At 32.7% G+C, this 14,764-nt stretch overlaps 1 protein-coding gene across 1 annotated transcript in view; it reads right to left on the reverse strand.

Annotated features, from left to right (window-relative positions):
* LOC148943687 (ankyrin repeat and BTB/POZ domain-containing protein 1-like) overlaps positions 1–14,764 on the reverse strand; it is a 42,779-nt gene that overhangs the window by 25,244 nt on the left and 2,771 nt on the right. Inside the window, exons 2-4 of the mRNA XM_089100908.1 lie at positions 10,707–10,907; positions 5,044–5,203; positions 2,030–2,177 (exon numbers count right to left, since the gene is read on the reverse strand). Coding sequence (XP_088957034.1) covers positions 2,030–2,177; positions 5,044–5,203; positions 10,707–10,907 — 509 coding nt within the window. The remainder of the gene's footprint in view (positions 1–2,029; positions 2,178–5,043; positions 5,204–10,706; positions 10,908–14,764) is intronic.

Below are 14,764 nucleotides of genomic sequence, written 5' to 3' on the forward strand. Positions count from 1 at the left end.
TCAAAAGAGTTATAGAAACATAGAACTACTACTTGATCCGGTTTTTCTGAAAAGACTATCAGCAGCCCTGGAATACTGTGCAAAAATTTAACACATAAACAAAAACAAAAGCCCAACCGATCATTTTATGTTCCTTCTAAACTAAGGGAACAACATCTATCCAGAGAGTTTTCTGAACTAGACAGACTAATAGAAAATCCTTTCAAAATTACACTCGAAAATATACTTTCGATAGGGGACAAATCAGTGTTTACTGTATCAGTTTTGGATATTTATAATATAATTCGTAAAATTAAGAAACCTTTTTCAAGAGGTACAGATCACGTTTGCGTCAAACACCTCCTATATGGAACTCCTTTTCTTTTTTCCCACCTTGCCCTACTTTTCCCAATGGTGTTTACAAAAGGAATAGTTCCTGCATCGTTTTCAATTGGCCGTCTTACTCCTTGTCCCTAAAAAAATAAACCCCTAAATGAGTGCTCATCATATCGGCCAACAACGGTAACTACAACTTTTTGTAAAATTTTTGAGAAGTTGACAATCCCTGAGCTGGTTAATAAATGCCATGTGCCCCCGCACCAGTCTGGGTACCAGAAGGGAATAGGGTGCGATCATACACCAAATGAACTGGCTGTAGTTGTGATGGTTGGTCATGAATCAGGAGAGCCACTTATTCTGGGGACTCCTGGTGCTAGCCATGCGTTTAATTTGAGAATTCAAGAAGATATACTCACATGATTGCATAAACGTTAGGTCAGTACCTGTGTTATTCGCGCTTTGTGTGATATGTATGATCATTTAAATGTCACTGTTAATCTGCCTCATGGAATAATTACAAAGATAACCATACCTGTTCGTCGCGGAGTAAGGCAAGGCGCCCTTACATCCCCAATTGTGTTTAACAACTGTATTCTCGACGCACAATCTCAAGCAGTTTCTTTCTGTATCTTAGAAGGGATTGATGGGTCTCTTATTGCTTATGCGGACGATGTCTTTAACCCCAGCCGAACGGTACTGGCGTTTGAGAAACAATTTTCCATTTTAAGTCGAGAGTATTCAAAAATAAATCTTCAATTTAGCGCTGAAAAGTCAGAAGTGGTACTATTCAACTGGGGCCCAGTTCCCGATGGGTTTAATGTTGATCTTAATGGAGTATTGGCTGCTCCTAAATCGTAAATGAATTACATTAGCCTACCAACCGGCAGATGCTCTAATACAACTAAAGAGCTTCTCGTTCGCCACTTCCAGTTGTAGACATCCAGTGTCTGTGGTGGAATAATTTCCAATATACTGCCTTTCAAACAACGGCTGCTAGCACAATTATACAAATCATATACACTCCAAAATTTTTTATACATTGCATCTTTTTGAGGTAGCTTTTCTGCAACGGAATAAAAGCAACTCTGACGAATTTATTACCGGTATGCTAAATATCTTCTCAGTCCCTCCCCCCCCTCACAAGTAACTCTTGGGCCAATAGGAAATACGGCTTAATTGACTCCAAAGCTATCATCGGCTGGTTCATTGTAGCTTACAATAGGGGAATAAATGGACACCCATGGTGTTCCCTTATAAAACAATAGGCCTTTCACATCTACTGTTTTTGTGTTTGTTATATATAATCTGTGATTGTCTGGTTTATTATTTGTTTGCTTGCTTGTTCCATAAGTTTTACCCTTGTTTTATTCTTGCTTGTCTATGTGCTTGTTACATTGGCTTGAGCTGTCATTTTCTGGTTTATTACTATGCTTGTGCGATTGTTTTATGAGTTTTAATTTCGTTTTATTTGTCATTATCCCTCTTTTTCTTTTTCTTTTCTTCTTCTTTTTTCTTTTTTTTTATACTCCGTTCATAATTGTATTTCAGCGGGTTATAAATAAATTCAATGAAATTCAATTAATTTATACCAGTCTTTTTTTTCTTAAATTCTGTAAATGGAAAAGAAGTGTGATCTAAGAAATTAATTTCTTTATTTGATTTTTTTACCAAATACTTTCTCCTCCTAATTTCTAGTTCTTTTCTAACTTACCAAAAGAGTCCACCTTTTTCACAGCCTCTTCTAGTTCATGTCTAAGGTCATTAAGCTTACACTGCTTGGCTAGGCGTATGCAGTCCACAAGCTGAGAATCCAAACGAGCTGTATATAAAAACTGTAGAAGAGATCGAAATGCTTGAGGCTTCACCTAAAAACATAGTTTCTAATTCACGCACATAATTAAAAAAATTAACAGTAATTAAAAAAAAAAAACTATTCAAATGCTGTTTGGCCATCTGGGACTAGACAAAAGGAAAGTTGTCCCCAACTGGAATGGGAAGAGGTCATAAGGCAGGACTTAACGGAAATTCGAGCTTAATGGGAGGGGGTAAAGAGTGAAGCTTGGAATGGAGAAGGAACGTGCGCAGCTATGGTTGCCTCAAGGGCCTTGGTGCTGCAGTGATTTGTTAGTAATAGTAGTATTAACTACTACTACTCGGCTAGGACGATTAGCCATGTTAGCTGAGTGGCTAGTGCACTGGACTTGAAATCCTGAGAACAGGGGTTCCAGTACTGATGTCGCTGTTTATTTTGGTTTAAAACGGGAGTCAATGGTGTGACTCTGTAAGGTCAGTCAGAGTCAATTCAGCTCTAAATGGGTACCTGGAGAAATCTGGGAGAAAAATAGGGGAGGCATCGGATGATTTGCCCCCGACCACGCATTGCAATCCCGGTCGAAGGCAATGAATCAGGAGATAAGTACCTGCGTAACGCCGATCATTGGTCAGCATGCGAAAAAGTAAGTAAGTAGTTATACACAGGTATTTTTAAGTTCAATATTCGAGAAGAAGGCACCTCTACACTCTTCTCAACTATTAAGTGGGCAAGAGGTAAAATTACAAGACTATATAATGTTTTCAGTTAAATTAGTTCGGAAAATGTTTAATACTTAGTAGGCAAAAGGATGTACAACTTTCAAATTATTCCTGGTAATTAACGCAGCCATTTTATCTACTAAAATCAAAGAGAAGATTTTCGGGAGTTTAAATATCTGGTTGCACATTCACTACATATCTCTCCATTCTTTTCAATTACTCAGTGGCCAAAGGGACTTCGAAAAGTTTTTAGTTAAATTAGTTGGTCAAATGATTTAGTGGGCAAAGGGCAAAATACTGCGTCTTTCAAATATGCTTAATTAAACTAGCAGGGCGAGGAATTTCAAATCAACGCAGGTAATTAACGAATTTAGCTTCTAAAATAAAAAAAGAGTATCTTCTGAAGTTCAAATATCTGGATTCAAATCACTAGGTGCCTTTACACTCTTTTCAATTAGTAAGTTGGCAAAGGGCAAAATTCCCCAACAAACTAAAAATATCTTCGGATTCATTTTGTCATGAAGGCAGTAATAAAATGTATAAGCATACGGTAGATGTAGATTAAAAAGCAAACTTGAATTTGATTTTAACTCTCTAAAAAGCCTAAAGCAATCACAGGTTTCAGTAAAGCGCTAGTCTGAATACAGACGAATATATAAAATTTCTATATTAAATTTGAAAGATAAAAAAAAAGTTTAAGAAAGATTCAAAATTGAATTTTTATAGGCTGATAAAACAGATTAGCGCTGATAAAACAGATTTAAGAGACCAGCGAAATAATAATCTGAATTGAATGCAATGGTCAATCACATACAGAAAAATGGACTGAGTCATCTATCAAAAAAAAAACATGAGATTTTTATACACATTTTTTTAAATAAATGTTTCTATAGAATACTTGGGCCCTTCCATTTAACTGTGGAAAATGCAGTACTCCGCTGGCATCATTTGATATCACCAACTAAGACGATTTACTTCACTTCCAAATCTTAGATACATACAAAATGTATTTTGTTTAAAACATTTTTTGTTGTTAATATGAAAAGCACGGAGATTTAGTAATTTTCTTTAAAAATGAGCCTTGAAACAGCTCTCTCAGAAAATTTTTTTTAATTGATTCACGCTGACGATTAATAAATAGTAGGCAAAGGATGAAATTACATTATTTTCAAACGCGATTTTAAATACGCGTAAATGAAAGTTACCTGCCTTATCATTAGCAGGTTTGGCCTGGAATTATAAAGTCCTACAAATACGAAAAATCGAAGTATTGAACGGTTGTTAAAATGTATTATTTCAAAGTTTCCGCTCTGCATCTGTCAATATTTTGTCTTTTTATAGATAGCTTTTGATTGCAATAAAGTTTTATATAATTATTATAGTATACAGTCTTATATAGTTATTCCTGTATATTAATATAGTTTTATATTACTTTTATAGATAGTAATTTTGTACCGTAAGACTTTCAAAAATACCATTGGCTCTATTTGACTCAAAAACGTTTCAGGATTTTTATTTGGACGTGGGGGTTATTTACTAAATGGCTGAAGAAAGGAGAGGGGGATAGCTCCCGTGGACTTTACGTAACGCCCTCAAATAAGTTTTTTTTTAACTGCATTTAAGAGACCAATTTACAAGTTAGAGGTATATATTTCAGTTTTTAGGAGAATTTTTCAGTTTTTTTAGGATATATAAACTGAACTTAGGAGAATTTCAGTTTTTTTTCTGAATTTTTCTTTCTTTTAAGTTCCTCTTTTCCCCATTGTCTCGTTAGACTACAGTTAAAAGTACTTCTAAGGGGCTTCTTAAAAAAAAAATTAAAGAAAAGAAACAAACTTTATCTACTAATTATGCTTCATAACAAAACATAACAAAACTGAAGACATTCGACTTTTGAAGGTTTTACTGTCTCCACGAGGTCCTATTACAAGTTGTTTGAATTATTCTTACTTATCTTTTTTTTTATTCTATTTCATCTTAAATGGATAATTATAATTAATAAACTTCAGTCACCTCGTCTTCTTCCAAAAATCCATCGAATCCTGTGATTTTTTTTCTATAGAAACATAAAGGCAAAATTCACAAAAAAAAAACAAAAATAAAAAATACAATTCATCAAACAAACCTACTCTAGACATGAGATAAAAACTAAATAAAACAATTATCAAGAATGTAAATGAAATAGAAACTTACAAGTTTATTATTTAACTTTATGACATTTTTATATTTCCATTTCTGTTGGAATATGTCATTAAAATAGCCACATCTTGCTGAAAGAATACATCGGTGCACAGGGAATTTCACTCCATGAACAATAAAAGTTGTGTCACTAAATTCTCCAGATTCAAGTAATCTAGAATAAATATAAACTAAGAAAAAAAAATTAACAATAAAAGAAAGGTGCTCTAAAAGTAGTGGAAATTTCACGCCGTGAACAATGAAAGTTGTGTCACTAAATTTTCCAGATTCAAGTAATAAGAAAAAAAAAAAAAAAAAAAAAAAAAAAAAAGGTGCTTTAAAAGTAGTGAAAATTTCAATTTATGAACAATAAAAGTTGCGTCACTATATTCTCCAGATTCAAGAAACCTAAAAAAAAAAAAAAAAAAAAAAAAACAATACAAAAGAATAAAAGAAAATAATAACAATTAACATCAAAGGAATGATACTCTGTAAAATACCAAGTAAGGTATCTATATTTCCGCTGTGAGACCTAACGGTAGCAACTGACATTTTCTTAGTTTCGAAATGATTACCGAAAAATATTTTGCTATTCTATTCTTAAAGGGAGAATCTCCAGGACATTGCATGCTCAACCAGCCTTTGATCCGCTTCATCTACATTGCCCAGCTGATCATCCCTTTGAGAACAGCTTAGCAAAGGCTATTTAGTAGTAATTTTATAGAAATATGAGAATATCAAATAGGACTGTTAGGGGGGACAGTGATACCCAAGTTCGATTATTCCGAAACCGAAACATATCTATAAATAGAACAATCTCAGAGCCCTTGCTGGCTGTTGGGTATAGTAATATTAACACAAAAAATGTCATAGAAGAAAAAAGATAAATATAATAATTGAAAATAAATAAGATATTGGCTTTACTGGAAACTAGACATTTCCAGTTACGAACTATCATTCAACATGTTCAAGTTAATTTGTAGATGAATTTGGAGAACCATATAGAGTTTTCAGTAGAGTCTAGATGACACTTTGGCATTAAGACTGAAAGGGCGACAGCCTTTCTTCCTATTCAGGATAGTTCCTATTCTTTTATCATCTTAGATTGTTAATTTTTTTCGAGACCGTTCCATTTTTCATAATACCAGAAGGCAATAGCTTTCATTCACATTTTGAAGATGTTGTAATGATTCTGAAGTACATCCAGGGCGAAAGCATACGCTTATCATACAAAGAAGGCAACGCAAAAAAGGATATCAGGGTCCAAGTAAAATGACAACCAAATATTTCACCTAATTTGGGTACAAAATAAGACTAAATTTTAACTACAAAAATCCTTGCTTCGGCCGATGCTATAGCGCAGGGTTATTCCTTTATGACGCCAAAAACAGTAATTTGCCTTGACTTGAATGGCCAGGCATTCAAGTATGCATAGGGTAACGTCTCCTTGGTGCAAATTTCCTTAAATGAACAGGTTGATTCACTAGCCACTTGTCAATATGCACAAATTTTACCTTGAACGAACCAAAAATGTAGGATCAACTGTACTTAAAAGAAGAAAAGAGCCACAAGAGCAGCCATCTTTTTTTCTTTTTTAATCAATCAAAACAGAAAATCATAAAGGGATTTTTCAAAGTACAGTAAAAAGTTTTATTAAAACTAAAAAAAAAAGTTATTTGCAATAAATCCAATTATAAAACTAACAGAAATTAAAATTAATAACTAAGTCAAGCATGAAAATCTACAAACATTATTAGGAATGAACAAAAACTAAGACGGGCAGAAAGAAAAATAAATGATCAAGACAAACATAAAACAAGAATTTGCCCAAAATTAGAGTGGGGCTGTCAACCCCATCAACTTTAAAAGGCCGAAATATCATTTGCAGTGTATTGAAAATCAAACATAATTTTATATTATATCATACTATATTATGTTTTATATGTTATGTTATGCAGTATATTATATTTATGCTATTTTATGTATTATACTTTATTTTATATTTTTATATTGTAAAATGAAACATATTATGAGAGGATTTTTCAAAGATTAGTAAAGAGTTGCATTAAAATTTAAAAAGAGCGAATATAAAACCATATATAATAAATTAAACTATAAAGCTAACAGAAACAAAGAACTTCCAACACAGAAACTTCCAACACGCTTTGTAAAAATATTAGTTGATATTTATTTGTTAGTTAAGATAGTAGAAGGGTTGGGAAATCTGTCTTTAGAGTTGTGGTAAGTAGACTTAGAGTAAAGCAAGGCTGCACAGTTTCCCCAAGATTGTTTGCACTGTATGTGAATGATTTAGAGGATAAGTTTCAGCAAAATCAGGCGCCAGTGGTACAGCTTAATTTGACGCTATTTTTTGTTCTAATGTTTGCTGACGACATTGTTCTGTTGGCTGACTCAGCAAAAAACATAAAGACGGTTTTCGACATTTTAGAGGGAAATCTACGAGAGAAAAAGTTAGTACATAATGTTAGCAAATCAGCAGTTTTGGTTTTTGGGAGAAGTCAGAAGGGGGAGAAAGAGGAGGTAAGGTTTGGAATGCAGAATTCACCTTTTGTGGATGGGTTTATTGATTTGGGGTGTAGTTTAACAAAGGAGGGTAAGTGGGGCAAGCATTTAGAATTAGTTGAAAAAAGGGAATAGGGTAATGGGAATGGTCCTAAGTAGTCTCTTTAGGTCGTTAGGCCTTGGAGATATTAAAGTACAGAGGCGCGTGCTTGAGACTAGATTAGTTCGGTAATGGAGTGTGGAGCAGAAGTTTTGGGGATTTGATAAGGGTGTTATATTAGAAAGATTTTCCGCTAAAGTTATAGAAGGATGCTAAGTTTAAGTGAGAGGTTTAATAGTTTAGTTATTAAAGGTGCTTTGGGAATTTTGTCGCTAAGAAGTATGAGGCTAGCAAAAATTGTGAAGTATTGGGAAAAAGGGATAAATATGGAAAACCATAGACTAGTGAGGGGAGCATTGGCGGAGTCTCTGTTAGATGGAAGAAGATGTTCGTGGATGGAGCAGATTAATGCAATTTTGGATTCATGTGGAATGTCAGGTGAATGGAATAAACGGTATGGTAGGGGTTGGCATGTGGGAGAGGTGTCCAAACAGGTATATTCTATTTTAGTCAATTAGGAAATACAGAAGTGGGGATACCAAATCAGAACATCTGATTCTCTTGGTTTTTATTCTACGGCAAAAGAGGCATGGGGGGAGGGGATATATTTTAGAGCTGGGCTATCTAGGAAGGATATTAAGTGGGAATTTCTTGTAGAGGAATTTTATGCTACTTGGGGGAAAGAAGAAGATATTTGGGAAGGATTAGAATGAAGAGTGATGCTTACAGTTGCTTGATGTATGGAGAGTGGGAGGAAATTTTATTGCATTTTTTGGGGAAGTGTGAAGGGTTAAGGGTCTTGAGAAAGGAAGTTTTTGGAGTGGATGAGGGGGGGGGTGAGCCTTGGGTGGAAAAATTGCTGGGGAATGGGTGTTTTATTAGTATTAAGAATCTGGCGCGGCTTATTCGTGTAGGTATAATCCATCGTGAGAGTGCTTTGTGATGATTTTCTGTGTTTGTTTGTTTTAGTGTTTCCAAATGGTTTTCTGTGCTTTAATCGCTTGGATCAAAAATTTAAATTGAATCCTTTAATCGTATTTGTATGGTTTTTTTTAATGTTTTTTTTTCTTTTTGGTCATTACTCTGCGGGATTTTTCTTTTCAATTATATCATACTATACCATAGTAGCAGTGTACTGAAGATAAACGTAATTTTAGGCTATATTATCCTATATTTTATTTTAAATATTATGTTATGCAGTATATCAAACTTAGGCGATCTCTTTTGTATTACATTTTATATTATAAAATCAGACATAATACGAGATTTTTCAAAGAATAGTTAAGAGCTATATTAAAAACTCAAAAAGAGCGAATTTAAATTCATATATCATAAATCAAAATAAAAGACTAACAGAGATTAAAATGAATAATCAAGTCAAAGATAAAACGTAAAAACTCACTATAAACAAAAGAAAGCTAAGATGGACAAAAATAAGAAAGAATAATCAAGACGAACTTAAACTATGAAACTATCTCAAATGACAGAGGTGTCACCGCAAAAACTTCTAAAAGCTGGAATATCATTGGCACTGAAAAACCACCATATTTTTAAGGTTTATTTTTAATTGTAATGTTACACAATCCAGTTCTGAGACAACTTGTGAGGTTTTTTCCCATTTTTTCTTTTTTCATTTGTTATTTTGGGGCTTTTTAATCTGATTTTTTATTTATATATTGTAAAGAACCATGCCAATTTTCCATTTTTTTAGTTTTTTTTTATCTTATTTTTATTTATATGTCATAAAGAACTGATTTGGTTTCGTTAGTCTGATAAGCAATTAATTCAAAAGGGCTGCTTCAATAATTACCATTTGATGTCTTAAGTGTTCCACTGTATCAACTTTCTATTAATTGGGGGAAAATGGAACCAACAGGAAAAATAGAAAAAAAAATAAGATTCAATTGTAAACAAGATATAAATTTATACAAAGATTCTCTTATTCCTGCCTGTAGACTTGATTAGGATTTCGTTTTATTATTCTTTATGCCACAAAAAAACAACACTGTCCAAAATAGTTTTGTTTTAGTAAAGAAGTCTACACATTAATGAATGAGATCTCCTTGACGTCTCCATCTATTCATTAAATGTCCCACAGAAGATGGGTGACGCACAAAACTGAGATGCACCTTGAAATTCCATCCCTTTTGTACCCTTGGCTCAAGATTCTTGTTTTGTAAATTTCCAACGAATAAAATTTAAAGAAGGGACATACACTAGCAAACATATTATTCTGATATCACATTGGCCAAAGGTACTTGCCCTGAAAGTACAAGCCAATTGGTGGGAGAAAAAACTACTTGTCTTTCTGCTAAAAAGTAGGCGGTGGGGTGAGGTTGGAACCAAAAAAACCTGAAAATTTCAGAAAAATTGAAGAGTAGAATACAAATATTAACTAAATATTATCAAATTAGAAGCATATGTTTTTCTTTCCAGATTAACTACAGAGTTCTTCAAGGCCTCGACTGCTATACTCCAAAACAAAGTTTCCTCTCTCCCTACAAGAGCAATGGACACGTATGCTGATCATACATAGCACGTGGCATGACTAGCAGGAATACTTGAATGGTTCAATAGCCTCCTAAATAAAATAAAAAATAAGCACATGAACTGCTTTGATTGTGGATGATTGATGAATTCTCCAAAATACGAATTTGCCCTGTTTCTTATAATAAGGACTAACATTGATGCATGTACCTTCACCAGGAAAAAAGATCTTCCACTCTCCTGAGATTCAACCAAAGGACCTCCCACTGGAAAACTTAAAAATATTGACCTAAACAATGACTTATTTACATCCTGACCCCTGGAAATGTCTTGTGGTTTTTCTCCCTACCCCAATCCCTCTTAAGGGACAAGCCTATGCACACCTAAGATAGTGAAAATATACAACGATTCTATACCCTTAAAATACTAAGCCAAATATACCAAAAAATTCTTAATTTTTTGGTGCAATACCATTCACTATTTTTATTTTTATATGCTTGACATTTTAAGTTGCTTTACCGTTAATTATATATGTTAGACAAAAAATAACTTTTAAAAAGCAACATACTTCCTTAAGAACTCTTCAAATAAATCTCTTCTGATGATATGTGAAGTAACAATATTAAATCTTAATAAAATATTCCGTATGTGCACTGTCAGTGATCCATATAAGCATCTTTCACCATCAAATGTATTGGCTTCACATCGCGCACCATTTACCAGAAGATATTCCACCAGTTCTGAATGTCCACACAAGCATGCATAATACCTAAAAGGCACAATTGTAGCATCAAATTTTTGCCAACAACATAGCCTACATTATCAAGGGGACACTATTATCCCTAGGGAAACACTTGAAATCCATTTGGAGGTAATGTCCTCTCTTTACATTGAAAAATCTTAAAAACAACACTAAATACAGAATTTAGAATATTTCAAACAGCATAATCTGACAACTACACTTTGTAAGTAACAGAATTCCATGTCATTATCTTCACCAAAAATCCTGTTCAAAATAACCAAAGCTTCCAAAGTTTGCTGGGCTATCCTCTTTAAGGTTTTTTTTTGCAACAAGACATGTCTGAGCAGCAAATGAGTGCCTATAAAAAAAACGATGCAAATCACAATGACTGGTCATGAATAATGAGACTAAAAGCAAACTGTTTAAAAACTGACCACACTGCCATAGTTATAATCAATTTTTATGGTATAACCCAACGCTAATAATTGGACTTGGTGATTATTTTTGTGAGTTTTAAAAATGCTATTGTGGTGATTTCTTGAAGTAATTGATAATGACATGAAAAAGAAAAGTCAAAATTAGAAGTTTTATTATATACATGAACACAATAACTTGAAATTAGCACCAAAAGCCACTTGCCAGCTTAGCACCAAAAATGCTTTTGACTAGATACTGTTTAATGCTTTTTGACTCTAGATTCAATTTTCTTGTCTTCTTGTGAATAATGGTCTGACAGGTTTTCGTTAGCCATGAATAATGGAAAAAAAAACTATGGAAATTTGAGCCAGCTCCACCTTCCAGCTCATAAAAAAAGGCCTTAAGCAGGAGTTAAACTGCAAAATCTACAAGGAAGAAAAACAAAACAACTTTATTACCAAACGAGCTGGCTCTTTGTCAAATAATTCAATAAAAAAGTTTTTTTCTCAAATGAAAGTAAAGAGCAACATTAAAACCCAAAACAAACATGAAGTATCATGTATTTGAGCGGGGCTCCTCACCCCAAAACTATCTGGTTTTATGCTCATGTTTTACAAGTGTTTCACTTAAAGCATTTTTGAATACAACAAATGCAGTCAGTTTGTAGTTGAAAGTGTTGCATCTACAATACAATTATCTTCCCAAACGTTTGAAATGGAAATCTTTTTTTTAAAGCAAATCTGCATCAATAAGCATTTTCTTTTTCAAGACCTTTCTAACATTAGTTTTCCAGTTTTATCTGTAGTGACTTACCACCAACACTTTTTGAAAGTTTCACATTAGGGCCTTGAAAAAAAAAAAAAAAAAAAAAAAAACAGAGTGACATTTCGGCTAATTTCATAAACCAAGAACATGAGCAAAAACTCTAAGGTCCACCATTTAACTAATAACCTTTTCTATTGCTGCTTTCTTTTCTGAAATAAAAGATATAGTAGAAAATTTTTTTATCCCATTAACCCTGAGATACGTTCATTCTTGAAGTATTGCGGGGGGGGAGGGGGAATTTAACAAAAGTCAGAAAGACATATCAGATCATGAAATGATATAATTAGCAAATTAAAGGTCCGATGGGATTCTTATCCCCAAAAGGCAAAACTAAAAAATTAGCTCCTATTTCCCAGCGATTCTTTTTAAGATCCAACAGCCCTAGTGATAAGATCCCCCCCACCAAGGCTGTACCCAGAGGGGGGGGGGGGGTTGGACCCCCCCCCCCAAAAAAAATGTTTGACTCAAAAACGTAACAAAAATGGATATAAACAAATTTTGTATGCATTTTATGATGTTTTTTTCTTTAACCATCAAATTAATTTTTAATTTTATTTTTTTTTAGTAAAACTCCCTCCGAAAAAAATCCTGGGTACGGCCTTGCCCCTCACAGAGGTACCTTTCCATAATTTCCTTTTGAAAATCTAAAAGAAATATAACCTCCTTAATCTAAGGTGTCAGAGAGATAATGTCATGTTTATGTTACTGTGTCCAAAATCTGGTTAATGTCAATATTCACAGGTGAATGTCCAAAATTCCCCTTTTCTCTGCTTGGATTCAGTTAGGTCTGCAAATCAGCTTTTTCAGTCTTATGTAAGCTTTGATGGTAAAAATAAAAGTTAGGTTAAATTAGGTTATAAAGTTCAGAAATGGGTTAAAAACCTAACCTTACCTGTCACCATCAAACCTGGAATAAAACTAAACAATTTGACCAGTAATGCTAACTAAATACAAGGAGAAAAAGGGTATTTGGGACATTCACCAGTGAATTTTGATATTAACCAATTTTAGATATTCATTGTAATGCATATATGTATATATATATATATATATTTATATATATATATATATATATATATATATTTATATATATATATTTATATATATATATATATATATATATATATATATATATATATATATATATATATATATATATATATATATATATATATATATATATATATATATATATATATATATATATATATATATATATATATATATATATATATATATATATATATATATATATATATATATATATATATATATATATATATATAATTACATGATTCTTATCAGGTTTACTTACACAACAGGGCAGCACTAAGGACTTCAGAATAGCACTTCTTTTAAATATTTATCACAATCTCTGTCCACATTTGTTCTAAGTTATTTAGGGTGATTTTGCAACTCCAAAACAATTAGAAACACATACAGATCTCTGTAAGATCATAGGAGTTTTTTGGCAAATATCTTGCCTCCTTCTATCAGTCCAGAGATTCAGTACCTTTGCATGGGAGAATATACACTACACTTATATTTTGTTTTAATAGTGAGTTAAAATACACACAGAAGCACATGCCATAAACATTTCAGATGATTTATTGGGAGTTATGGTGCAGAATTACACTGAAATGTCAAGCTTAACTGGATATTTTAATTATAACACTCCTGTGCATTTAAGTGACATCTAATGAAATGACCCCAAATCTCTAGTCTATCTATACCAAAAGTTTCTAATGTAGCAATCTTAAAACAGGGTTTGTATTAAATATGTAAACAGTTTCTAAAATATTTTAATAAACTATTTTTAGATAAAGATCAGAGCCTATTCAACAATTGAAGAAAATCAAATGTCTAATCAGTTCTATGGCAAAAATCATCCCATTAATTTATTTTCAACAACAAGGAAGTAAACATTTCATTGGGAAAGTCACATATGAAAGCATGGATTAAATTTTTCGTAGAGTCATAAAGAAGTACCAATACATAAAAAATACCCCAGCTTGGTCAAAAACAGCCAAACTGTGCCACAAGAAATATAATATACAACAAATGGCACACTGGTAAAATGCATGGCAACAATGCTCAGATCAAACCTTGATTTGGATCTGTTTGATAGTTTCTGAAGACTGAAGTAGATTTATTGGATTAAAATAAGTTGCTTAGCCTAAATAAGGATTCTAAATATGATTGGTAAATATTTAAATTAACAGAGTATTTATATAGCTAAGAAACAAGCCTACCACCAGAATCAGAATTTTATCCTAAATCCAAATATAAGATTCGTTCCCATTGCAAATTCAATAGTTACCTAGCCCCTCAAATATATAGCTTATGTTAAATATTTTCTATGCATTAATTTATTCTCAATTTTGTCACTGTCCATTCAATTTATGGGTAAACCAGTTTTAACAAGATTGACACTTACACAGGTATACGAGCTGTATGTAAAATAACAGAAAAAGGTATCATCTTTGAAAGTTTGTAAAGGGCTTAAAAGTGAATTTGTAATGGAAACAAATGCCATATTTGGGTTCAGGATGAAAATCTAAGGTATTTCCCTAGAGAACTAACTGGAGAAAATGGAACATGTTAAGAAAACAATTATTTGTACTTCATAATATGCAGATTAA

The sequence above is a fragment of the Artemia sp. Qi Xiang Cuo genome, chromosome 15, assembly GCF_049724085.1.
Source record: "Artemia sp. Qi Xiang Cuo chromosome 15, ASM4972408v1, whole genome shotgun sequence".
NCBI classification, from domain to species: Eukaryota; Metazoa; Arthropoda; class Branchiopoda; order Anostraca; family Artemiidae; genus Artemia; species Artemia sp. Qi Xiang Cuo.